This window comes from Pundamilia nyererei, unplaced genomic scaffold, assembly GCF_000239375.1.
Source record: "Pundamilia nyererei isolate P.nyererei 1_Seehausen unplaced genomic scaffold, PunNye1.0 scaffold00140, whole genome shotgun sequence".
In the NCBI taxonomy this organism is placed as follows: Eukaryota; Metazoa; Chordata; class Actinopteri; order Cichliformes; family Cichlidae; genus Pundamilia; species Pundamilia nyererei.
Window position 1 is genome coordinate 1,553,474 of NW_005187541.1, and position 25,665 is coordinate 1,579,138.

General features: G+C 37.8%; 1 protein-coding gene across 2 annotated transcripts in view; it reads right to left on the reverse strand.

Annotated features, from left to right (window-relative positions):
* The window catches only part of LOC102215387 (inactive dipeptidyl peptidase 10), a 131,775-nt gene that overhangs the window by 53,265 nt on the left and 52,845 nt on the right, over positions 1-25,665 (reverse strand). For both annotated transcript variants that reach the window (XM_005744212.1, XM_005744211.1), the window contains exons 2-3: positions 7,823-7,934; positions 6,702-6,797 (exon numbers count right to left, since the gene is read on the reverse strand). In XM_005744212.1, the coding sequence (XP_005744269.1) occupies positions 6,702-6,797; positions 7,823-7,934 (208 nt within the window). The remainder of the gene's footprint in view (positions 1-6,701; positions 6,798-7,822; positions 7,935-25,665) is intronic.

The following is a 25,665-nucleotide window of genomic DNA, read 5'->3' on the forward strand; positions in this document are numbered from 1 at the left end:
TTTGGGTTGAAATGCAACCTTCGCCACATATTTTAAAGCTTTTCTTGGTTGCCATGGTGACATCTCCTTGCTTTCTCTGCATAAAACAGTGCTTTTGACGAATACACTTCCTTTTGAGATGCACTGAAAACATCTGTCTTCATGAAGAAAAAAAAAAAGATTTCTGTTTTGGTGACTTTTTCCACATTCGGTTATAAGGTTACACTGGAAAAAACACAACAGTGTCATCGTTAGCATTATTCCACAGCAGGTCACTTTGAAATATCACGGGGAGTAATGGGAAAAAAGGAGCAGCCACTGCAAGTGGTTAAATGAAAAGCAGTAGGTGACAGGCTGTACACCTCTTAACTTCCCAGACGGTTACCAGCTTTGATTTTGATCTTTCTACACTGCACAGAGTGCCAGTCTGTGAACAGCAAGTCACAGTGAAAGACACGCTGGCTCACAGAATGAGCAAAAAAAAAGGCCAATTATTCTGACATCTTCCACAAAATGACATGGCTGTCTCCAGAATTCTGTTACCTGTAGTATTAAACCACATTTACCTTGACCATCTTTAATTCTAGGCACTGCCAAGTTGACAACGACTGGTATTGTCAAATAAATAGGTAAGCTAACATTACACAGCATATCTGTGTAGGCCCTCAGTCAGCATTAAACACCTTTTAAAGTTGATGGCAAAGACGTTAGAAGAATGCAAAATGTTTCCGTCTTTTAGCTTTACTTTGTTTTCCATTAACCCCTGAGTGCAGAAGCAGATAATTCCACACAAACATGTGGAAGCAACATTTCTGCCTGTGATTGATTATTGTGATCCACCTTATACTCCTCCTCGGTTTTATGGAGTGTTGATTCAGTGCATCACATTCTGAATGTTCTTGAGGTCCTTGTAGCAGCTGCCGATATTCACAATTGGAAACACTCGCTGTTACGGTTTACTGCAGATAAGCCTTGAAAAATTTGAATCAGTTGGTGAAAGTAAGTTGGCGGTCAGAAAGTCTCAGCACTGGCGGAGCACTGCAGAGCCATTCGTATTAAACAATAACCCTGTCAGAACCCAGCAGATATAATATGAACATGTGGTGCTTTGGAGCAATAAAAGTTTGTCTTGTTGTACCTTTCTGATTAAGTGGACCTAGTAATGAATGAGTAAAGACTTAAAGAGCCCTTGGCAGAGTGTTTATTATGTATTTCAAGAACGCAGTGAAGCAACTGAGGGAGAGACCAGAGACTTGTTTTTCTCTCTGTCTGGCAGAGCTTTTTGGTGTCTTTAAGAATATACTTTATCCCTCTTTTTACCTGCATTTGATATGCTTCATTTAATATTCTTCTAAACATGATTTTATTTTTGCCTTTACTAGTGTGTATAAAATCTTTATCCCTGATTTGATGCCAATAGAGATTGAAAATGTGACGTTACTCAGGGGTAAAACCACAAAGAATTCTGGGAACTCGTGGCAAGAGGTACTAGCGCACGCAGGCTTTCAATTGAAATCAGTTATACAGGGTTAAAAAGAAACACAAAAAATGGCAAGAAGCTGTTGTATTATTAACTGCAATAGCCGGTCGCATGACAGCCACGGAAAGCCGACGGGTAAAGAGATCGGTTGTTATCGGATTACGTCGTTGAAGAGAAATTGTTCGAGCCATGTTTCTGAAGTAACAAAGAGGTGACTGGATTGCAGCCATTCAATGACAAAATATAACGTCCCAGAACACTCCAGCTCACAGGTTAGTCTGCTCCAAGCATTTCCACAAAGGTCAGTCTGCTGTTGTAGTTAATGCGTCATTTTTCTTAACATAATTGGTGATATAGTTTACAAGCAAGTCTGGCGCTGAACAGAAATTGTCGCACTATGCTCCTTTGTTTATTGTGCATAAATAGTAAATTGTCCTGACACAATATTGTGTTTCGCTTCTGTTAGTCAATAATTGGGTGTTCTTTTTGAGCCTGGACAAAAGGTTGACATGCATTTCATTGTGGAGAAGCTGTCATGTCTTGTGGTGATAATGTAAATGCATGAGGTGTTTATGATGAAATCAGCACTTAATTAACAGAATATATACAACCCCCAACCACTTTATTATTTATGCCTAGCTAGCGCCATGGCTACACATCCATACTCTGAGTTCTCACATTACATCACATCCTACAGGTGCTCCATTGGATTGAGATCTGGAGGCTATGGGGTCAATTTGAGATGATTTGAACTTCGTCACATAAAATGTTACCCTGCTGAAAGCAGCCATCAGAAGATGGGTCATATTGTGGTCACAAAGGGATGGACATGGTGAGCAACAATACTCTGTGGTGTTTAAACGATCCTTACTTAAATGTGCCACAGAAATATCCCCCATTACACCGCCTCTAGTTTGAATAGAGGTGGTGTAATGGGGGATAAACAGTTTTTGAAATACTTGAGCTCTTTTTAGCACCAACAACCAATTCACGTTCAAAGCCACTGAGCCACCGTTCTTCCCCATTCTGATGCTTGATTTAAACTTTAGCAATCCTGATCATGTCTGCAAGCCTAAATGTGCTGAGTTATTGCTGCTCTGATTGGCTGATTAGATCTTTGCATAGACAAGCACTTAAACAGGTGTGATTGGTAAATGTGTATTGTTCCAAATCACTTAATCTCATGAAAATTAACACATTGCAGACACATATTATATTGTTATAATATAATATGTCTGCCTCAAACAAAAGGTATCAGTTCACTTCAGTTTCAGTTGTAAAACTACTTTCAGAAACTAGTTCTACAAAGTTCTCATTGAGTTCTGTGTCCTTTTACAAAGAAACCTATGTTTTGAAAAAAGCCAATTTTGAAGTGGAAGTTGGCTTCCTCAAAGATTACTCTGGGACTTTTATTCTGCTGAATGTAAGACAGGCAGTATTTCAGAGGACCATATAGATTTGCACAGTCCGACTTTCAGGAGCAGAAAACTAAGCATGACCGAGAGGAGCCAACCACAGTGGTCCTGTCACACAAAGGATAGCTCAGACAGCTTGAAAGCACCACTACTGACATATAGTGTAAAACCATTCACCAGAGAGCCTCTAAAGAATAAAGTCCTTCCATTATGATGAGTGGTACTTGTGTTGATGTGTTTTTCATGGTGAGTCTGCAGGGAGAGTGCATCTTGGCCTCTTTATAGAAACAAACAAAACTATTAGATTTCTCCCAGTGTCACTTAAGAGTTTCATTTCCAGTAGTTGACTATAAACCAATCAAAATTCACTGATGATAACTCTTTGTGTTGGAGAAGTAAAGTTTACTTTTAAATTATTAAAAGGAGAAGGAGAAGGTTTCAAGGGCATGTTTTCAATATCTCTAATTATTATTTCAGTCATTTAAAGCAGACCACATAGTAATTATATTGCAGGCTGTTTGAGCACATTTAAAGTGGGTAATGGAAGAAAACAGGAAAAGAGAAGAACATCCTAAAATTAAATACACATTACATTGCCTTCATTCTGTTCTGAGGAAAACTCTGATTTGGTTTGACACAGTAAGTAAGCAGCTCAGATGTGAACTATAGCTTGTTATTTCCTGCCAATAACAAGCTATAGAAACATTCATTATTATTGTAGCCTGATCTATTGAGAAATACAGATAAACAGCATACTCAAATAAACCTCCCATTCTTAATCCACATGGTTTAATTTGATGTTAGCTCCACCGTGTGCAGCTATAACAATTGAAACTCTTCTGGGAAGGCTTTCCACAAGGTTCAGAATTGTTAGCAGTAATTGTTTATGGCAATTTTTTGAAAATTCTGGAAGAAGCACATTTGTGAGGTTTGTGAAGTCCAAGTTCCTGAAAGACAACCCCACACTATAATTAACACAATTCAGTCAGACCCGTATCATTCTCCTGGCATCTAATAAATCCATTGTCAAATGGAGAAGTGTAATGTCTCAATCCAGAGAACATGTCTCCCCTGCTCTCTATAGTCCAGTGGCAGTGTGTGTTAAACCACCGCATCGAATTCAAAGATCACTGAGCTTCTGGACACTCTGGTGTGCAACCTGACGGAGCTGAATTGACTAAAATAATAATGCCCCAGAAGGTTTTCTAGTGGATTAGGTCAGGTTGGTGTGGTAGGTAGGCAATGTAATCAATTCCTTCATCCAGGAACTGCCTACATACTCTGAGCACATGAGGCTGGGCATTGTCATGCACCAGAAGGAACTAAAGACCCACTGCACCAGTATACAATCTGCAAATTGGTCCAATGATTTCATCTTGATACAAAATGACAGTCAGAGTGCCATTGTCCAGCCTCCATGGATATGCCTCCCCAGACCATCACTGACTCACTATCAAACCGGTCATGCTGAACAATCCATGCTCATTAGACTTTCCTGGGAGGCACAGCAAAAGTGTCTGAAACAAATTAACAAACACCTCTGACACTTAACTGATCAGATCTATATCCCTAAAGTTTAAATGAGTTGATGCTATACTCTGATCAAAAAGTGTTATTTTCTTAGCCGTGTTTATACTTTATGTAAAAATAATATAACTGCGTGGGGAAAAAAACAAACTGTAACATCAGGTCAAGTTTGATTATCAAAATTATTAGAGCTTTGGTGGATTATAAAGATTGTGGTGGGGAATTTTATTTTGCTCTCTCTTTAAAGTCTTAGAGTATCCAGAGTGAAATTGTTTGCTTAGCTGTGCCATAAGGTTTTGAGCAAAGGTTTTAAAGCAGTCTGAAGTCCCTAGAGGCAGTAATAAACTCTGATTAGCTTGTTTCACCACTGTGCTGGTATAACTCAATGAGTTGAACAGGTGACATAGATGGAAGATATTTACTCCCTGTCTTCCGCCTGCTCTCTGTTGCAGCTTATGTGCCGTCTCTTTGCTAAAAAGCTATACATATGATGTATGTCTTTCCAGCTTTAACACATTACTAACTCAATAGAGTGCAGTCAGGTCTACTACATTACATGTACTATATGCTCATAAGGTTACTGGAACCCTGCAAGAGGCAATACAGCAGTCACATTCACAACACTATAATCTTATTGGAATGTACATGTATAAATTAAAAGTGAAACTTTCTTAAATATACTTGAGGTGCTGCGAAAGCTATTTTCACTCATGCACTGCAGCCTGAAATTATGTCGACATTACCCAGTGGGGGTGGATGAGAGAATGCAAATGTCCATCTTAGTTAAATGGTGTTTTACTGCCAGCTTCCTAATGCAAAGTCTGTGTGATGTCTGAGCCCAGGTAATAGTGCAATGTATTCACACCTTGTGTGTAGACATTCTGTGTGCTGCCTGATTCTCTTGAAGTTTGTAGGAGTTTGCATGAAAATAGCTTAAGAGACAAGCTGGCTCACAGTTATTTACAATCATAAAGAGTGAAAGTAATGGTCAAAGAGACTAGTGGGCAAATAAATTTTCAGATGCTGTATATATATATCTCACAGTGACTTCATTTCTCAGTGACTTTTTTATATGTTAGACATATAAAAATGGCTAAAATACAGTCTCAGTGAATATAAATACCATAATAAAAAAACTAACTCATCCTATATGATGTCCCTTTTTTCCATAATATACTTATTAAGGGTTTACTTGACATAGTTGTACTTCCTGTCATCCTTACTTTAGTGGACTTTAGAAAATATATTGTAACAAATAGGAAATATATCACTTTTATGTTGTTCTAATGTAATTTAGTTTAAGCAGCTACAAAGCAAATAACTGTTTACAGCACAGAGATTCAAGCTTGACTAAAGACTCCTTATAAAGATAAAGACTCTCTTTGTAGCATCCCAGTGAGGCCACATTTTACCTGAGGAATTCATCCCCTGGATCATTTACAAATATCCAGAATACCGCTGTGATTCTTCTCATCGGGTACCCTAAAAGATCCTGTATGAAAACAACGCTGTCTTCACTGCACCGTTTCCCCATAAAGTTTAGGGTTTAATTTAAAATTTGGCGGTTACTTTCAGAGCCTTCCATGGTCAGATCAGTGAGCTACTACTAAAATCGTACGTAACATCTGGATGTATGAGGTCTGCTGATTGATGCTTAAAGATCCTGGTTAAAGGCAAAATGACAATGTGCTTTTGAGGATGTGACCCCAAGTCCTGGAACTCACTTCCACTGAACATAAAATCTGTGGACACTATTGATACCTTTAAGAACTTAAGCTCCACCTGTTCAGGGTTACCTTTATTTAGTTTATACCATCTTAATTGTTGTGTTTTTTTCTGTATTGTAAAGCACTTTGTGACTTCTGCTTTGAAAAGCACTTTAAAAAAAAACTTCATTCAATTCAATCTGGATCTGTTTTGCTAAAAGAAACACCAGAGTGATGAATGCAAGTTTATTTGATTGTCTTCTACCTGAACAACAATTAAAATGGAAGAGCAGAATGAAAAAAGAAACACTAAAATTAAATAAGCCTTTTAAAAATACCTGACACTTTGTCAGGAGTTATAGCAATCCATTTTGCAATAAAAGGCCTTGTCTACTCAAGAAAAACAAGAGTGTAAACCCTAATCACGCTGAATGCAGGGCACTTTTATGGCTCACTCTGTTGAGAAGGTAACCTGTACTATTGTAATAACATGTCAACTTTCATAAACAGTATTACAGAGTGAACTTTTCAGATAACTTCAGGTCTTTACAGCGTTGACTTGGGGTCTGAATTCTGGTGTTTTAACATACTCACCACTGATCCACTTCGCATCAGGATCATGTATTTGGAATTTTTTTTCAAAAAGGTCATCCAATGTCAGTGGTGTACCAAACAGTTTACCACCATCATCTAAGAAGAAAGTCAAAAAGAACAACAACAAAACAGTTGTTAAGTATTTTCTGGTAATTTGATGTTTAAATTAAAAAACAAATCTATAATTAAATTTCTTCAGTGCAGTGAGGAAATGTAAGATGACATAAAGATAATTAAATAATGTTTAGTCATACTTGCACAAACGCCATTTTTCATAACTGATTGGGAAGCAAAAAATTCTGCTGAGTGACAACTCAGGCAGTAAATCCCTTCCAGATGTTGTCTTACACAATCCTTTCTTAATTTTTTTCCTAACCTTTTTCTCACACTTTCCCAGATAAACAATTAAAACCTGGAGTGATTTACCTCAGTCATTGTCTTCTGTGCTGTGTACATTCACTGCAGTGAATTAATAAATATGCTAATGAAGGCAGAAAAACAGGAGTTTGCAGACAGTATTCAAATTAGGAAAGACACTATTGTAATATAGCCAAGACTGATCCTTAAATACAAACTAAATAAATAGCCACTTTTTTGCAGTGTCAATGCTAATTCTCCTGGCACAACATACAAGTGATGTTAATTTGTCATTGTTCACTGATTTTTAAGGTGCCAGTCAAACGTTTGCCCCAGCAGCTATACACTCATGTTAGGCAGTGATAAGGGTACATTACATGTGTTTGTAAATGTGCATGCAGATCTGATAAGAAAAGGAGAAGTTTTATTTATCTGATTGTTTTACAAAATGTTTAAAGCCCATAAACATTCTAAAGTGATAGCCACATCAAGGTTATCTACTTTTCACCATGTCAGCTGAATCAAAGCTTCAATTCTGAGCATTTGGCTCAATAAATGTTATTTACTGTATGTGCATGTGCGAGGGACTAGTCCTTGAGATTAGCATTTGTTTTTTAAGAACATATGCCTACACAAAACTACAAAATTAAATATAAAATTAAATATAACATGAACCTATATGTGACAAAATAAAACAATTTATTGTTGACAAACGTCAACGATAATTTATTAACTAGATGTGACTCATCTACATGGGGTCTCACCTTTTGACAGCAGAACAATGGACAGTCCGATGAGTGACAGCACCACTGCAATAACCAGCAGAGAGATGCCAATGCCTTTCCAGTTTCTGTCTGTTGCAATAGGTCCTACGTTCTACACAACAAGAAAAGAAATCAGAGAAATATAAATAGAATATCAATCATAATGACATATTAATACAATTATGATCATGAAAATAATGATGATAATACTATAAAATAGTAACATATAGGAGACAAATATATTAGACCTTCCTCATCTGCTGTTTGCTGAATTTTTAGCCACACATGCTTACGTGGAAGTTATGGTTCATGCAAAGTATTAATGGTAGAACACACTGAGCTCAGGTCAGATAAAGGCCAATGTTTGTACCTAGCCTTCTTAAAAGCAGAATTCATATTAAGGTGGAAATGTTTTTAGGAAAAACATGGTACAACTGAACAATTTCTGCTCTAATTGTTTTTATTCAGCTCTTTCTAAACCGTTGCTTTCAATATGAAATTACTCAGTGCTCATGGCTGCAACACTTGAACACTTGCATTACTTTTATTTTTACTATGCACATTACTGCTTACTTTTCAGCCACTCGGTGTAGTTTTAATGAACCTGATGGGGATGAAAATAAAGTACTTGATATACAATGCTTGGTAAGAAAAAGTAAGTAAAAAGAACCACAGAGGATCCCAGTCATATTCAGCACCTTGTGAAGGTCATTAATTTGTCACATGCTCATAGAAGGCTAGACTGAAGGATCTGCTTTCTCACTACCTAAAAATTAAACATTCACAATGACAAACATCATGCTTACTGTGTTATGTTTTCAGAGATAGATTTTTTTAATGTGTACAATGTGTTTATGAATGTATGGTTGTTTATTAATGTAATGTGTTTATGCTGATTTCCCCCTTCATTTTCACTTTCTTGGCTCAAATAAAGCTTTTCTCGTTAGTCACTCTCAGTAGTTTTTTTCTTTTTGTTCTGCAAAGCAATTTGATAGGGAAGGCATGATTCACACAGTCGCTTTGCAACACTTCATCTAGAGATGGGATTTCTGCAAGGCACTGATGTGAGCTTTAATCTTGAAGGACCATTAATTAATGATTTTTGAGGCTGATGAACTGACAGGTCTTCCTTTCCTGGGGCGGTCCTCACGAGAGCTGGTTTCATCACAGGTTTTTGAGAAGCTTTGAAGTTCTTCAAATTTTTTACACACTGAATGACTTTCATGTTTTAAAATAATGATGAACTGTGTTCCTCCTTTATTTCATTGAGTAGTTCCTGCTAAAATACAGACTACAGAAGAAGCTGAATTGGGTTAAGCAGAACAGAAGTAAAATTCCACCCATTAACTTTGACAAGAAAAGTTAAGAAATAATTTCGGCTACCTGCTCAACCCCATATCATGGCAAAGTGTGCATGCGTAGACACGCCAGTCCACCATGCCTCTCCAAAGCGTGAAGTGGACATACATGCAGAAGTTGCGGTACCAGCAACACATTAAAAGCCAAGATGTTGCTAGTGACCAACAAAGGTATGAAGTACATTCCAGGGTCGTTCTGTGCCACAGACAATTAAGCTTGGTGGCTAACATGTATTTGCATCTGAATGTGTTAATGTCTGTTTAAAGGCTCTCCCTTTGTTATTTTTATATTGGTTTGAAATAAAATATGTCCCTCTGCTGTTACTGCAGCTTGCAAGTCCATTGGAATGGCAAAGCGTGAAATGGACAGTGTGTGTATTGCACACACTCTGAAACATACTGATACTGGTGTGAAACACTTTATGAAGCTCCAGTTTAAGGCAAATACTGACTGCTTACAAGTATGTAAAACTATGTAATTTTAAATATGTTATTTAAAAGTTAAGATGTCTCTAGTAGGGCTGAGTATAGTCACTGATTTCTATAATGGATTCGATTTCGATTCACAAGGTCCCGATTCGATTCATCTCTGATTCTCTTGTGAGACTTCATCAGAGGTGTAAGTGTAACACTGGGTTACATAAGCATCAGAGACATAACTCAATGTTTTGCAATTTGGCATAATTTGTAAAAGTTCAAATTTCTTTGGTATCGAACAGCAAAAATTATAATTTCTTGTCAGCTGTCATTTTTAAAAAAAATGATGGTGAGCAATAAGCAGGTAATTAATGCAGAAAACTGAGATTTATGATGGTGAACTGATCTTGAAGAGCTGTGCAGGAAGTGTGATTTTATCATGGTGGGAGCAAAACAGCAACAGTTAGAAGGAACTAATGACAATGTTTTTCAAACATAAAGCATAGTTTTGATCTGCTTTTGCTGCTGGTTCGGTGAATTTTGGTTGTTTTTTTGAAACCCACCCCAACTCTCCAGTACTTTTTCTGCAATAATTAATACAAACCTTAAGCTTTTAAACTCAGTTTGATATTTTATTTTCCTATTTGTTTGTTTCATTTGTCCTTTCCAGTTTCTACTGTTCTTACAGTTTGATATTTTCGAAATCCAAATATTCATGAATTTCAGGCACACAGTTGCTTGTTTTGTCAAGTAGTTTTTGTTACTTGAAAAGGTTAGGGCTGTATTATTATTCATGCTATGCAGTTACACAAAATAACAAATGTGTAGTAGTAAAAAGCAAAATGACTTGGCATGATATTCATATAACATTTCACCATACCAGGCTGGTTTTTTACTGTGCTGAGTTTGATGAATGCTTGCATGTAAAGGGGTCAAAACCGCTCTCTGTAGACCAGACCCATTTCTGGACATGTCTCAAACTCTATCTTCCTGTCATCAGTTATACAGCCTTACTTCATTTGCTTTGACAGAGTGGTGTTATAAATAAATCTGTCTCGCCTACAGAGCCGCAAGCTGCTAAATCTCTTCTGTGTGTTTATATTTGCTTTCAAAACCCTTTAATTAGGAATATGATTCCAAGATAAACATCCTGGAGCTTCACCATCACAACATCGCCTGCATTTCTACTCTACAACTTTAACCATACACCCAGTCCCTGTGGCATATAGTTATTAAATTTCTGGATCAGTCACAGCATAAAAGTAATTTTTCCACAGTGGACACTTCTCCTCTGGTGTTGGTTGAGCATGATTTTGTTTGTGGCATCTTTGTTCTCATTGTTTTGTTTGGCGTCATTAACTAGAGAAATCCTCATTACACATCAGGGAACATTATCATTACGATTTCCACCCATCACATCGTTATACAGTATTCCAGTCATACACTGAGGCTTTTATGTTCCTCATATCCTGCAATTCTGGGAATCCCATTCTCCCCTGCTGTGAAAATGTTGCTTGGAATAAAATGTGTCCATATTAAAAAACTGATTGAAAATGCCATTAAATAGCTCCAGTTTGACAGTCTGAATCCAGTTTGATGTAGGTCACTGTGAGAATTCCAGAGCACTTGCAGCCAAGAAAACACAGAAGCAAAAACAACTGCACCCCTCTGAGAACACACCTTAAGATGTTTACATTTAAAGCTGTAATTTTATTGGACCATTGGTTGCCCATTTCCTTTGTATAATTTGTTACACAATGTACTTCCACTTTCTGAATGAAATTTAAAGAAAACATTAACATAAAAACCCATGAATTAAATGTTCTCCTCACATTAGGATTAGCTTTTTTGTAGGAAATATCCCATCCAACCATTTTCTTAATCATTTATCCAGCTCAGGGTCAATGGTGGGGGCTACAGACTACCCCAGCTGTCACAGGCTGAGAGCGACAGTACACCTCCTACATTCAATCCTACTGACAATATAGAACTACCAATTATCCTAACATAGTGACCTAACAGGAAGATCACTGGTTCAAGATCAGAAAAAGACACAAATCTCTGGGAGGCTAATGTTGGGAAGGGCATCCATGCTGTGAAGGAGATATGCTTCATATAATAAATCTTTGCAGACACAGGGAGAAAATACAAACTCCGCTCAGAAAGTCCCTAGCCAGGAACCTTCTTTCTTTGAGCGTTCCTTTATATTTATAAAATATCTGCAGTAACACAGCATTTAAAGTTATGTCATTACAAAATTCTGTCCAATCAAAAGACAGCATCCATCAGGATTTTAAGGTTGTTAAAAAAAAAACATTTCCTACACCTCAGGTACTGAGCTGTCACAAGCAGAAGCTCAACAGGACTTAATTAACTTCATATCTAATATCGGCTGTGGTATCCAGCAATCAGACTGTATACAGGTACTGAAATAAACAACTGAGATATTACCCATTGGTTTATGAAGTACCATTTTGAACCCTCAAGTTTAGTGAAACATACACCATATTAGAGGTTTACATTGGCAACAGGAACTGGGAATTTCCACTAGCAACGTGTCAGGCATGTAGTGATGCCTAACTATTGTGGCCTCTGGTGTGGATGCCCCCTTAACTGGATCTGGACAAGAGGTCAATGCTCCTGTCCAGATTATAGTCCTCATAGAAGTTGTTTTTAAATGGGAGTACACTGGATCCAGAGATTTTTTTGTTCCCAGACAGCACTTTGTACCTCAAGACACATGTGGCTTCATTTTTCCAAGCCACTGGCTATGTCCATCATTTATATACAGTTTATGATTTTAACTTGTAAGTACTGCTCTTGCACTCAGTGGGTAATGGTTGCAATGTAATAGATGTCCATTGTTGTCAGGTGCTTTAACATTGATTCTGTATAGCAGCTCGCAATGATTTGTGTGAATATGATTGACTATCATATCAAATATAGATGTATAGATTTTTCTGACTCTTTTGAGTCAGAAAAAATGTGATCGTATATCTCCCATATGAGACACTGGAGATAGCTTCTCCTCATCTTTAAGATGCCAACGCCTTCTGTTTCTCTGCACCATGCCAGAGGGCTTCCTGGTTACAAAGCAACACCATAAATCCAAACAGATACTCAATACTGCATAACCTGTCAAGAGAGTCAAAGCATTTCCTCTCTGACTTCCAACAAACTGAAGTGCACATACTGTTTCTCTTTTTTTCTTTGTGACAGTACCATGTGATTTTTACCTCAAGTGAAATGCACTCCGCTATCTGTAGTATTGTGCCAGGTGCTGTTTTGAAGATACACAGCTGATGAAATTGAACTGCACAGGAAAAGAAGACATAGATGGGAAAGCTGTATTATGTTACAGAGCAGCTAATCTGTGTCATGATCTTCATCTGAAACGAAGGCCTTTAGTTCCCACTGTGTGCCTCTGGATTCTTTAAGGGAGAAATAAATGTAAAGCATCCTTGCTGCCAGACACACAAGACAAACAGCAGTCACCTTTGTCTAGCTCAGTGACACAGAAGCAACAAAGTTCAGAAGTAACCTGGTGTTTATCACAGTGTGACTTCCTGTTCTATGTTCTTCAGGTCAACAAGAAACCAGGCCTCCTTTATCAGCCACTGAAACCTAGCTCTGTAACTCTATGCACACCATTTTGTTAGTCTGTGTGGTGAATGAAAAAAGAAAAATGTCTTTCAGGTGCGAGTTTGTTGATATTTGTATTCCTCAGATTATATATAAATAAATCCAAAAATATTACTCATAAGCATTTTCAGCTAATTATCCATGTGTCCGTCATGGGCTCAGTATTCTAAGCAGAGATACGCAGACCTCCCTTCTCCTGCAACCACTTCTAGTATCTCTGGAGGGACACATAGGTATTACAGCATGCCCTGGGTCTTCCCCAGAGTTTCTTTTTAGTTAGAGATGCCTCATATACCTCACCTAATGGGTGTCTAGGAGGCATCCAAGTCAGTTGTTTGAGCTACCTCAACCAGATCATTGGATCAGTGCAGATTGATCTGAATCAATGTAGAGGAGCAGCAGCTCTACTCTGAGCCTCTCCCAGATATCTCTAAGGCTAAGCCTAGATACCCTTCAGAGAAAATGAAGAAAGTTTGCTTCTGCAAGCTAAATCCTACAGTATATCTCATTCTCTCAATCACCACATACAGCACAAATAAGCTAATGGCTGAAACGTTTCTGTAGCACACTCATATTGACAGCTTAAAACAATCCAACTGTTTAGGTTATTTCAGCCTACATACAATTGCTTTGTAACCAATCTCCATTACAGCTGCTCCATTTTAAGCTGCTTTGGACAGGGCTGCGATCATTGCTGTACTGTGTTGTGATCCTGGACTGTGTTTTTTGCTGGGGTCTTGCTGCAGCTCCCCAAACTTTAGTTTGACTGAATGATGTAGCTACTTTTCAGTCAGTTTCATTCAATGTTAATCCTCAGACAGAGGGTGTTTTCGAGAAATATTATATTTCTCTTATGAAATATTGAGTCCTAGAATAGAATCATAACACTAATTATGCATTACTGCATTATGCACAAAAACATTTTTTTTCTAGTAAAGTGATACAGACAGGAATTTATAATAATTTTACAATAATAAAAGGCACACTGCCTGAAAAAGATCATTCACTCATTAATAATCTTATATTTGTGCTACTGCGGCAGCTTGCCATTTTGAGAGTATTTATATCTGCTCTTGATATCATGTTATCAAGAGTAAAGTGCAGAAAAAAGGGACGGACTTTTCAAATGGCTTTTCAAGCTATATTTAGAAAAGCAAGGGAAAGAATCTGCAGTGAACTGCTGTTTCTAAGATTTTCAAAGCAACAGAACAATACTTTGCAAAACTCCTTGACACGTAAAACCTTGGTGAACTCATGATGTTCAGCATAACAAAGCATTCAGTGCAACAGGAGAGCAAGAGCTTTCAAGTGCTTTGACAGACTGGATCTCAGTTCAGGCCATGAAGTAAGCCTCTTTCTAATTCCATTGTTCTAAGAGTTATTATATCCCATCTATAAGTCAGTCAGTTTACAACATGCTTCAATCATTTATTTTCAGCAAGACTAAATCAGCATCTATACAATGTTGATCTACAAGTGTTTTTTTTCCAGTGTTTTCCACTATGACACGATGTTTCACTTTTCCATGAACTCATGGATGCTCCAGATGTTTAGACAACAATCTCTGGATCACTGTGAAAGTAAAAAAGAAAAATCCTGATCATCTGGATTTTTTGTACTGTACTTTAAAAGCAGATTTGAAGTATGCATTTTTAAAAATCAGAGGTAATCATAGTGAAGCAATATTGTCAGCAATTTAGCTGAAGTATGACACTCCATTATGACACCACTTTTTCCTAAATTTACCTGCTTTCATATTCTCCAGACGGCACTTTCATCTGGTGTAAGCAGACAAAATATTCAAAAGAGCACAGCTCATATAAACACAGTTTCAAGGATTTCTTTTCTAACAAAAGACCCACACCAATCCCTGCTGACCTTCACTCCTTCCAAGTTTCAAAACTGATTTTAAGATTTTCCTACTAATTCTGCATTGGCCTTATTGCTGCTGGAGATTTTCCAACAGGGCCTTATTAGTGGTTCTTATAGAGCTTTCCTTCCCACTCTGTATTTTTAAACCTCAGTATAAGGTCAAAGGTATACAACTGAGCTACTAGGAAGTTTGGGGGTTTGGAATCTGAAAAAAAAAAGTGATTTCTCTGATCAGTATGTGCATTTTAAGACACTTGGAGGGCAGAAAATTCTGCTGTGGTCTGAGTCTTTTCCCTTTGTGTTCCTTCACTATCCCTTCACTCTGTGCTTTGCTTTTCAGCCTCTTTCCCTGGGTCTGTTTGCTTTCCATAACCTGCCCTCTCTGTCTTATCTCCTCCAGCCTTTGGTGCCCATGCCTGACAGCAATAAGCTCATCTCATTCCCAAATCCGTCATCTCATGATGCAAACATAACCCCAACAGCACCAAGAAACAACTGCATGAAGACAAAACAAAACAAAAATGTAATTTAGATTTTGATGCGGGAAAGTAAAAACATAAAAAAGTAAAAACATAAAAAAAGAAACATTTTGCAGGCATGAGGGATACAGGGCACATAAACTGTTGATAGGCATCATACTCTTGGCATATTAGCTTGTTACTTGAAGTAAAGAGCAAATGAATTAAAGATGAGAAAGGTTTTCTTCATGCACAGTGCATCTTTTGCCTTTCCTTTTCCCTCCAGGTTGAAGGACATTCTCCATTTACAACTCATCTGACGTGGTCTAACTCACTGCAGTGGTTTTAACTTCACAAATATTTAACTTATTTAACCCCCCTCACTTCAGCTTGCTCATCTGTTGACAATGACAAGCTAAAGAAATTGAGTGCATGCTGTGCACCAATCCAATATTTTACCGAGCAGTTTGGCAGACAGGAACAACATTTACATGATGAATTGGCAGACTGAAATATTCTAATAAATATCCCAAAGGCTGAATTTGAGAGATAATATATCACCTAGCTTTGAGTGTGGAGCCTGGACCACTTGACATTTTTGTCATATAAAAGCAGGGAGGAATGCTGTGCTTCAGCGGTTATTCAGGACACTGACTATTAAGAGAAAGCAGGAGCAGGAGATGTCCTTTGGTTGCATAAAGAGGCCTGCAAGGTTCATCTTTGAACATTGTAATCTTTGCAAACAAACCTGGAGAGATAAAGCGGTCTGGTACAGATGGAGCAACAATGGATTCATTACTCATCTTAGGCAGACATGGGGTCATCTCATGCATACAGGTATAGGTGCAGGAATCCGAGGATATTTGTTACATATTAAAATGTCCTCAGGGGGTAAGAAAAAAGCCTCCCAGCGTGTATCAGTGCAATGTGGTCACTTGAGTCTTTTGTGTCCCTATTCTTACTGTTGATTGTGCTATTGTGTTTCACATGATTCTGCTGAATTTTCTTCCCACTCTTCCATTGTTTGAATACAATCACTCATTATGAGCAGATGTGGTTAGACTGCAAGTGCTGTTATGATTACAGTTTTCAGAGACGTGCCTTTTGCATGCTGGGAGTGTGTCTCCTGTTACCAAAAAGGCCACTATTTAAAGCGAAATCGCTTCCTGCTGAGTTCCTTCCTACTAGCAAACCCAGTTTGACACATTATTATCACAAATGACCAGATGAAATAATGGCCCAGTGATTTAGATTCTCTCCCAGCTTAAAATTTATTTGTGCTGTGAAATAAAAGTAAGTTTATTTATACAGCACATTTTAGGAAAGACAACAAAGTGTCTTAAATAAGACATAAAACATAAAATGTAACGAATCACACAGCAATGTAATTCATTAGAGTTTAAAAAGGACAATAACGAGGAAAATATACAAATCAAAAATAATAACAAAATTTGTACATGCAAATATATACAGAATATTAAAAATAATAATTTCATTTTAAAAAATGCATGCACTAATGGAAATTCTGGAATCAATGAGAAGTGAAGTAGAACAATTTGGACTGAAGTCTGAAATTAACATTACTGATAATTAATTCATAGGCAGTTCAGTCCAAATCCTTGTGCTTATGTATCCATGCAAGCAACTGAATGACTTTCTGTGATTCCAAAATACTCCAAGAACAGTTTTTAAATCTTTGTATAACTGGAGGATATTTATGCACTCACAGTTATTAAAACTCAGAGCCCAACTGCAAACGCTTTCATCAGAAGATATCATAATGTAGATCAGTGTTTCATCAGCATATAGCATAGGAATAGTTTGTTGTTTTTAACAAGACGTAAAGAAATGTTAAAAACAAGATGAATGAGAAGAGACCTTAAGAGAAATCCACATGCAATTTTTTTGAAGTATGCATTCGAAGAGCAGAAACAAAAAGCAGTCCCTATCCTTCAAATGAGATTGAAACAAGCTTAACACAGTGGCACAACATTCCCAGTTTTTCACTGTATCTAGTAACATAACATCATTCATGATAATATCATCACAACAGACATTTTGCCCTTTTGTGCTTGAGTGGATGGCATTTATATACCTTTTAAGAGCACTAATGGTTCTGTGGTGTGGTCGTGACTGAAAATATCAAAACAACCTTTAGGTGTTGTTGTGATGTGAATAATTAGAGTTTCAAAGTCACACGTAGTGACTCATTGTCTAGGTAGTACTAAGAAGTGGCTCTTAGTACTTAGTACTTAGAGGTGGCTCAACAATTGTGGTTTTCAAACCCTGTGGAGAAAATAAATGGATGTAGCAATGTTGAAAGTGTTGACAATTTCCAAAAGTTTTGATTCCAGGCAACATTTTTGAGTGAAAAAATAAGGCAGCAATCATTACAAATGGCAATTATGGTTTTTGTTTTATTAAGAAAAAACACTTAATGATGGTGGTGCCACCATCATTAAAAGCTGTGTTCTTAGCTTTGAAACCAACTAAACAATTAGCCAAGCAAGGAAACCTACCTGGAAAACTGGTGTTTTCAGTCATTGTGCTTTGTGATTAAAACGTTGCTCTCTGATACAGAAGACCATTCACTCTATCACCACAGCATCCAATAGTAAAGCGTGTCCTGTGTCAACTGTGTACTTCATCCAAAGCTCTCTATAGAGCTGTCATTAATGTTTGAATGACCAACAAATAATGCAAAAGACAGACAACTTCACTGAAAGTCCACTGGAAGAGGTGCAAGAGTCTCTGAGTAATGCATGAAATTAATTACCCACACCTTGTAAGGTGCAGTGTTGCAGTCGTTACTCAAAAAAGTAATGTTTTATATATTTCCCATGCTTTTTTAAAATAGTGCATTATGTTATTTTATCACTCTCTGAAGAAAGTAAACCCTTATACAACTATATGACTTTTGTATGACTCAATGACATGTCCTCAAATGTATTGTTCCATAATTATCTCATAGCATAGTGTATACCTTAGACTATCATTCCACTGACTGACACAAATTCCTATCTTCTTGAGGCTGCGTGAACCATTTTGGAATTGCAAAGCTCGCTCTGTCCCACCCATGAATTTGAAATTAATGTTAATCGTATTTTACAAAAAACTAAAATTGTTGTGTAAATTACACTCGCCCTGAGAATAAAATATACATTTTACTGTTGAAAATGTGGTGCCAAAATATCATTTAAAATACAAAATGACTTTTAAGAACCCTCAAAAATGGCATTTCTATCTTGTCCCAACTTCTTGAGCTTCTTTGTGAGGTAAGAAAATAATCTTCTTAGCTCATAAGTGTTTAGTTTGAATTACTACTTGAATTATTACTTTGAGTGAAGATTTGAAAATAAACACTTAAATCCCTTCTCCTGTCACTCGTGAACAAGACCCCGAGATACTTAAACTCCTCCACTTGGGGCAGGGTCTCGTCCCTGACGAGTGGGAATTCCGCCCTTTTCTGGCTGAGGACCATGGCCTCAGATTTGGAGGTGCTGATTCTCATTCCCACCGCTTCACACTCGGCTGCGAACCATTCCAAGGCGAGCTGGAGGCCATCACCTGATGAAGCCAACAGAACCACATCATCTGCAAAAAGCAGAGATGAGATCTTGAGACCACCGAAGTGAAAGCCTCCCGCCACTTTGCTACAGCTAGAAATTCTGTCCATAAAAATTATGAACAGAATCGGTGACAAAGGGCAGCCCTGGCGGAGCCCATCACCTACACACATGTAGACTGGTTGGGCAAACTCCCATGCACCCTCGAGTGTCCTCGAGAGGAGAAAGAGCTTGTCCAGTGTTCCGCAACCAGGACGAAAACCACATTGTTCCTCCTGTATCTGAGGTTCGACTAACGGACGGACTCTCCTCTCCAGCACCCTGGCATAGACTTTTCCAGGGAGGCTGAGGAGTGTGATTCCCCTGTAGTTGGAACACACCCTCCAGTCTCCTTTCTTAAAGATGGGGACCACCACCCCGGTCTGCCAGTCCAGGGGTACTGCCCCTGATCTCCACGCAACATTGCAGAGACGTGTGAACCAAGACAACCCTACAGAATCCAGAGCCTTCAGGAACTTGGGGCAGACCTCGTCCACCCCAGGGGCTCTGCCACCAAGGAGTTGTTTAACTGCCTCAGTGACCTCGCCCCCAGAGATTGGCGGGTCATCCCCTTCGCCCCCAGACTCTGCTTCTGCCACAGAAGATGTGCCAGTGGGATTGAGGAGATCCTCGAAGTATTCCTTCCACCGCCTGACAATTTTCTCAGTCCAAGTCAGCAGCACTCCACCTGCACTATACACAGTGCAGGTAGAACATCGCAGTCCTACCAGACTTAGTTAGCCTGTGGGACTCCGGAGGCAGCTGATAGGTACCGACAGGCCAAGCGGAATGCGGCGTGGGCGGTGGCGGAAGCAAATACTTGGGTGTTGGGAGTTCAGAGAGGCCATGGAAAAAGACTTTCAGACTGCCTCAAAGAGATTCTGGCAAACCGTCAGGCGACTCAGGAGGGGAATAAATGAAGCTATGTTTTTACTGTTCCTCTTGTGTCGTGGTTTCTGGACCGGACCATAACACAGACAACAACGTTATTATAGAAATTGATGAGGCAGACCTTTGGTGAAGTTTCTCATCTCATTAATCTCATCGGCTCAATCAGGAAAAAGCTGGTTTCTCTTTGCTAACTTTGTGACTGCATGTGCTATATGGAGGATTGAAACAACTGTTGGAGTAGTAACTAAGAGGGGAAGTCTATTAGTTACCACTAATTTGCAGTCACATTAAAAGAAAATAATAATTAGCACAACTAAAATCTTTTTAAAACCATCTGATCCAAGTCAATGTCAAATACATTATATCATAAACCTGAAATATCCGAGTTATTTCAGTCCAGAGTGGCGCCCTAGAAGCAAGAGATATAGAGGCTGGAGGGTGTGTTATATTAGCACTAGAGGCTCTCAGTATGGTAGAAGCGCTGCTTGCTCTGTTTTTCTGAATATGTTATCGAGCAGGCACAGCTTGGCTGCTTTGTGAAGCAGTGGGTGTTTATGGTGGAATGTATATACTTTTTTGTGCTTGTGCGTGGAGGGCCATATGGAAAATAAGGAAGGGACTTAAAGTGCCTCCATAATGTAACAACATGAGAAAGTGTTCCGTCTCCCACTCTTCATTCTCACTGCCAGCTTTCTTTCCTGCTTCGGTGGGCGGTATTCAGGTCTTCTTAGTGTCAGTAAACATGAAGACATATAAGCGTATGATCTACATGGCCGACGTTCATTTCTGTGTCGCAGAGCTGTGAGTTGCATGTTCCCAAAAATAAAAAAAAAAAAAACATTTTTTTTCATTCCTTCAAAGTGATTCTACTCAGTTTTCTGTCAGCAGACATGTGATTCAATTGGAACACTGGTGACATTACGTATTTTTGCAGGTAAATTGCTGCCCTGCAATTTCTGAATTCCTTTAGTAAATTTGCAGGTTCTTGCAAGACTCTAAATGTAAGAAGTTAATGTAAATGCATTGTTTTTCCCCACAAATTGTTGAATTTCTTTGAAACAGATAGCAACACAAGTCCCAATTTGACCTCAATCAACTGCAAACCGATAGCACACTATTTCCATCTTATTGCTATTGCTGTCTTGACGCTGAATGCAAAACTATAAGACTTTCATTATCACTTTTTCAATGACAAACATGCACAGGGAAGCTGGTGTAAATGGATGGTTAACCCAAACTCTAATCTTTAAAGAATAAATAATAAAGCTTAATTCTTTGTTTTCCCTTAACCCAAACACAGACAACAATTATCTGTTGTACACTTGAATGCTGACTGAGGAAACACTTGAATCTTATTCAGTGACTTTGCTTTCAGTCAGTGCATTGTTTAAACCATGTTATTAAATGATTCGTATGACATTAGGAACTCTTCGCAGCATTTCTTAAACGAATTAGTAAATCAAATTAAACAGATGTGCAGAATATCAACAGATTTTTCCGTTTTTCCATTTTAAACCCAGTATTCTAAATGACGGGTAAGTAGAAACAATTTCTAAGTGTTCTTGTCATCTATGTCTCTCCCTTTCTGTGTGACATTTAAAATGTGCCTTCATTACTTGTCCCTCTCACCAAAGTCTATGCCCATTAGTCAACACAGCAGATTCCAGGCTCCACCATGAACAATTGTGAACATTAAGGAAAGAAAACTCTCAGCCACATTTAATGAATTAATCTGACGGGTTATAACAAAGTGAGTTTTCATGCGCAGACAGATTCTCCAGACTCATTTGCAGAGGTGAGCAGAGCCAAATTGAGGTCAAGAAAAGGTAGTGATGTTATCAGCCAATCCATCTCTTTTCAATGAGCTTTTTAATTAAAAGAAAGAAAAGTCCGTTAAAGGTATTCTACTCATCCTGAAGGCTTGCCTAAACAGGGAAGGACTTCCATTTTCACGAGAGGCAATCAACTGATTTATCTGCAGTATTACAGGTAGAATGATTTGCTTTATGAAAATAAAGTCAGTCTGGTATTTTATCAGTACTGAGGATTTTGACAGCCAGAGGGATTAATGTACTGCTACCTGATTCCTTTTTGGTGATTTTTTTAATGCTCTGTGTGACAGATGAATGTCAATTATTCAGCTTCTATTATAATGATTTTGTCAAATACTGTCTGTCCAAAGTTTCAAGTTGCTATCATACTTTTACTTTTTAAAAAAAGTGTTTTAAGAGCAAGGATTAATGAATCATGGATGCTGACAGACTTTTTTGCCATCATTTTTTTTTTAAATATTCTAATGCTAGATCGCCGTTTAGCAGTTTTACATTTGGTGAAATGCAACATTTCAAACACTAGATCAGCATGAATTGTAAAAATGTGTGCATGTGCATACAAACAAACTTTTTAGACCAAAAATGCTGGTTTGGATTAGAAATTACTAACGTACTTACTTTTTCATCTTTGTTAATCATTTTGTCCAACAAGGTTAATGTGTTTTCATTTCTGTTTGGTGGTCTGTCTGTCTGTCTGTCTGAAGGATGCCAGAGCTAAAGAATAATTCCTTACATTTTGGTAAAAGGAATTTTTATTTCACCCCATCAAGAGAAACTTGTGTTGCAAAATTGTTTCCTGACTGAACTTTATTTTTGTTTTCAGCACCTTGATGTCAGGGCGCTGGATGTTAGCGCCTAGAATCACCAGAATAAAACGTATCCAACAACCAACCCACAGAATAAAATACTGGGAAAACTATACAATCTTGGGTTTGCTGTGGAGACCAGACATTGAGTCCCTGGCCTGACTCAGTGCTGGTGGTTCCCAGAGAAAGAAGAGGCCATAGACACTGTCCAAGAAGAATAAATGCGGCAAGAGGTTCTAGGCTAAAAATAAACTCTAAACCCATTGGCTCTCCCCTTCCTCCACTTCTTGCATATTCATTGGCTAGTAACCAATGCATTCAACAAGGAGAGATCAAATGGAGTAATTTGTACATGAGTTACTGAGACAGAGAAATTAATGTATTTGGTGATTAGACTCCGATGACCCATCATGGAACAGAACAGAATCCCACCAGTAATAGGATTTAGGACAGGATCCCACCAAATCTAGATGCTGGTGGTGGTGTAGACTGAGGCTTGGATGGGGCTCTGACTGAGGTGTCTGTGAGGTGGAGATGGGAAGGAGGTGAGTCTAAAAGGGAGAATGACGGAGAACAAATTAAGCAAAGTAGAGGCTCATTGGCCTAAAGATGGGGAGCACAAAAATTATTGGACTAATGACTGGAGTATTGATGACAGTACTGGCTGACAACACAGGAAAGAGGTAGTAATGTAAAGAACAGAAAAGCAGCCAAACACCGAGGAAAACAGCCAGATAACTGATTACACATGAGCTTTATTCCTATTTCAATCACTGACCTCCTGTCCATCAACATGGTTGACAAGAAGGCAGAATCACAGAATGTTTGAAAGTAGGAGGTGTACTTTATATTCTCATGTTCTCGCTATAAAATCTAAGGGTAGAAAATTATAATGCTTAAGGGTTCTGGCTTTCTGGTTAGAATGCTAATCTCAGTAAAGATCTCTACAACACAATGCACAGATACTTTTGACAAGTAGTCATTACTCTTGATTATTATTCACATTCTGTTGAGTCTGCATGTTTTAAACATTTTTAAACTAACAGTCTTACATGATGATCTAATGATATCATTATGGTATCATTAGCCTTGGCAGAATCACTGTTGTGTATAATAGCTTCATAACTTTGCATAAAGTGAAGAAACAAACAATTAGATATCTTCTAAAAAATGCCAGAGGACCAAAGTTTTTTTTTAAATGTCTGCACACAGCTATGGCAAGTGCCTACAGATGAGCAAACCTCAGTCCCAGAAGCAATAATGAAACGAAATCATCATTTAATATTGCCATTGGAAAAAAAAAAAGATTATACAGCTTCTCTTCTTACAGCAAGCTTTAGTATGCTCACTAAGATATATAATATACATTTTAACAGTCTACACCAAAGCAAATGGTTCTTCTTATTTAAAAAAGTAAATATCCTATTTTTTTTAAAAATGCCATCCTTCAGTTAAATGTATAATGCTGATGTGTGTCTGATGATAACCTCTGCCAAATAATCTTAACCTGCAGTTTAATTGTGGTGTAACATGTTAATCTGTGTCTGTTCTATGTGGCAACTTAAGATGCCAAGAAGCAATTATTTAAATGTGAACAAAGCTGAATGAATGCTATTATAGAATAAGGTTTCTGTATTTAACTGACCTCTGCAAGTTCAAATCACTGCAGTGTGTAGTCTAAGCTAACTGTTGCATAATAAATTTTATGAGCACTTAAGCAAGATAGACACAGGTCACATTCTCTACATAAAAGAGAATAAATAGACTCCCACAACTCCAGCAGCAACCTTTCTGTGGTTCTTGTTCAATAAGATAGGACACACTAGGTGCTGAATAAGGTGTCAATTTAATGTTGTCGCTGCTGATGTTGTCAAGAATCACCAATATCACAGAAGCATTCAAGTCTTTGACTTTGAAAATGTCACCAAGGGCAGACACACAATTTAGAAAGCTTGTCAACAACTAAAGAGTAATTTTAACCTTGAGCAGTGAGGAGATCAACCAGCATACAAAATCAAGTTCTAGTTTTTCAGACATGTTGAAGGAAAAGCTCTTTTTCCAGTTCAAGAAAAGAAGTCCTACTCTCACACAAACTACTGGATTTTTTCTTATAATCAAACATCATTATAGTTTAGGTTGAGGCAAGGACTGTAGGTCACTCCAAGGCAATGAAATGCTACTTATTTTGGTGTTTAGAGAATATATATCTCAAATACATATTCGAGGTTTTTAAATGCTTATTTCATAAACAAACACAGTTTGTACATCTGATGTAGATGAGAAAAGTGGAATACCAATTATAATGCAAACAGGACCTTTGTTTCGTAATATGTTCTCTGCAAGTTAACTTTCTGACTTAAATATTACCTCAAAAGTCAATCCTCTTGGTTTGTTGTGTAAAGTAAAAAGTATAAGAAAGGAACGATGCAGTACTTTGTTAAACAAACCATCTGACTGGTTAGAAACATTTAGGTTAGGGCATTTACTTTCAAAAAATAATGAAACCCTAAAGTAATTTTTGGCTCATCCAACTATTGTCTTTATCTGCTGATCAAATTGTCTATAACATTTTTGAACATAGTAAGGAGCTTTTATGGTCCACAGCAGTCTGTCCTTGTCTTAAATATCTACACCTGTGTCTCATTCACTCAGCTTCTCCCATTATTAACCCACTGTGTATGAATAATCCTGCCTTGTCCTCAGTCTCTTCACAGTGTCTATTGTGTTTTCCTTGTGCACTTGAGTTTCTGATAGCTCATTTGTTTTCTTGTCTTCTGCATCAGCCCAATAAAACAGCTTACCTTTTGTTTGAAGTCTGCCTTCATGTGTTTGAGTACTAATCCTGCAAACCCTGAAAGAAACACTACAATTTGCTGCATTACATCTGGGTTCATACGTAATATTTAACCAGCAATTACATAACCAAGCAGATTTTAATTGAAGAAAAGCTGCATTAAATTAA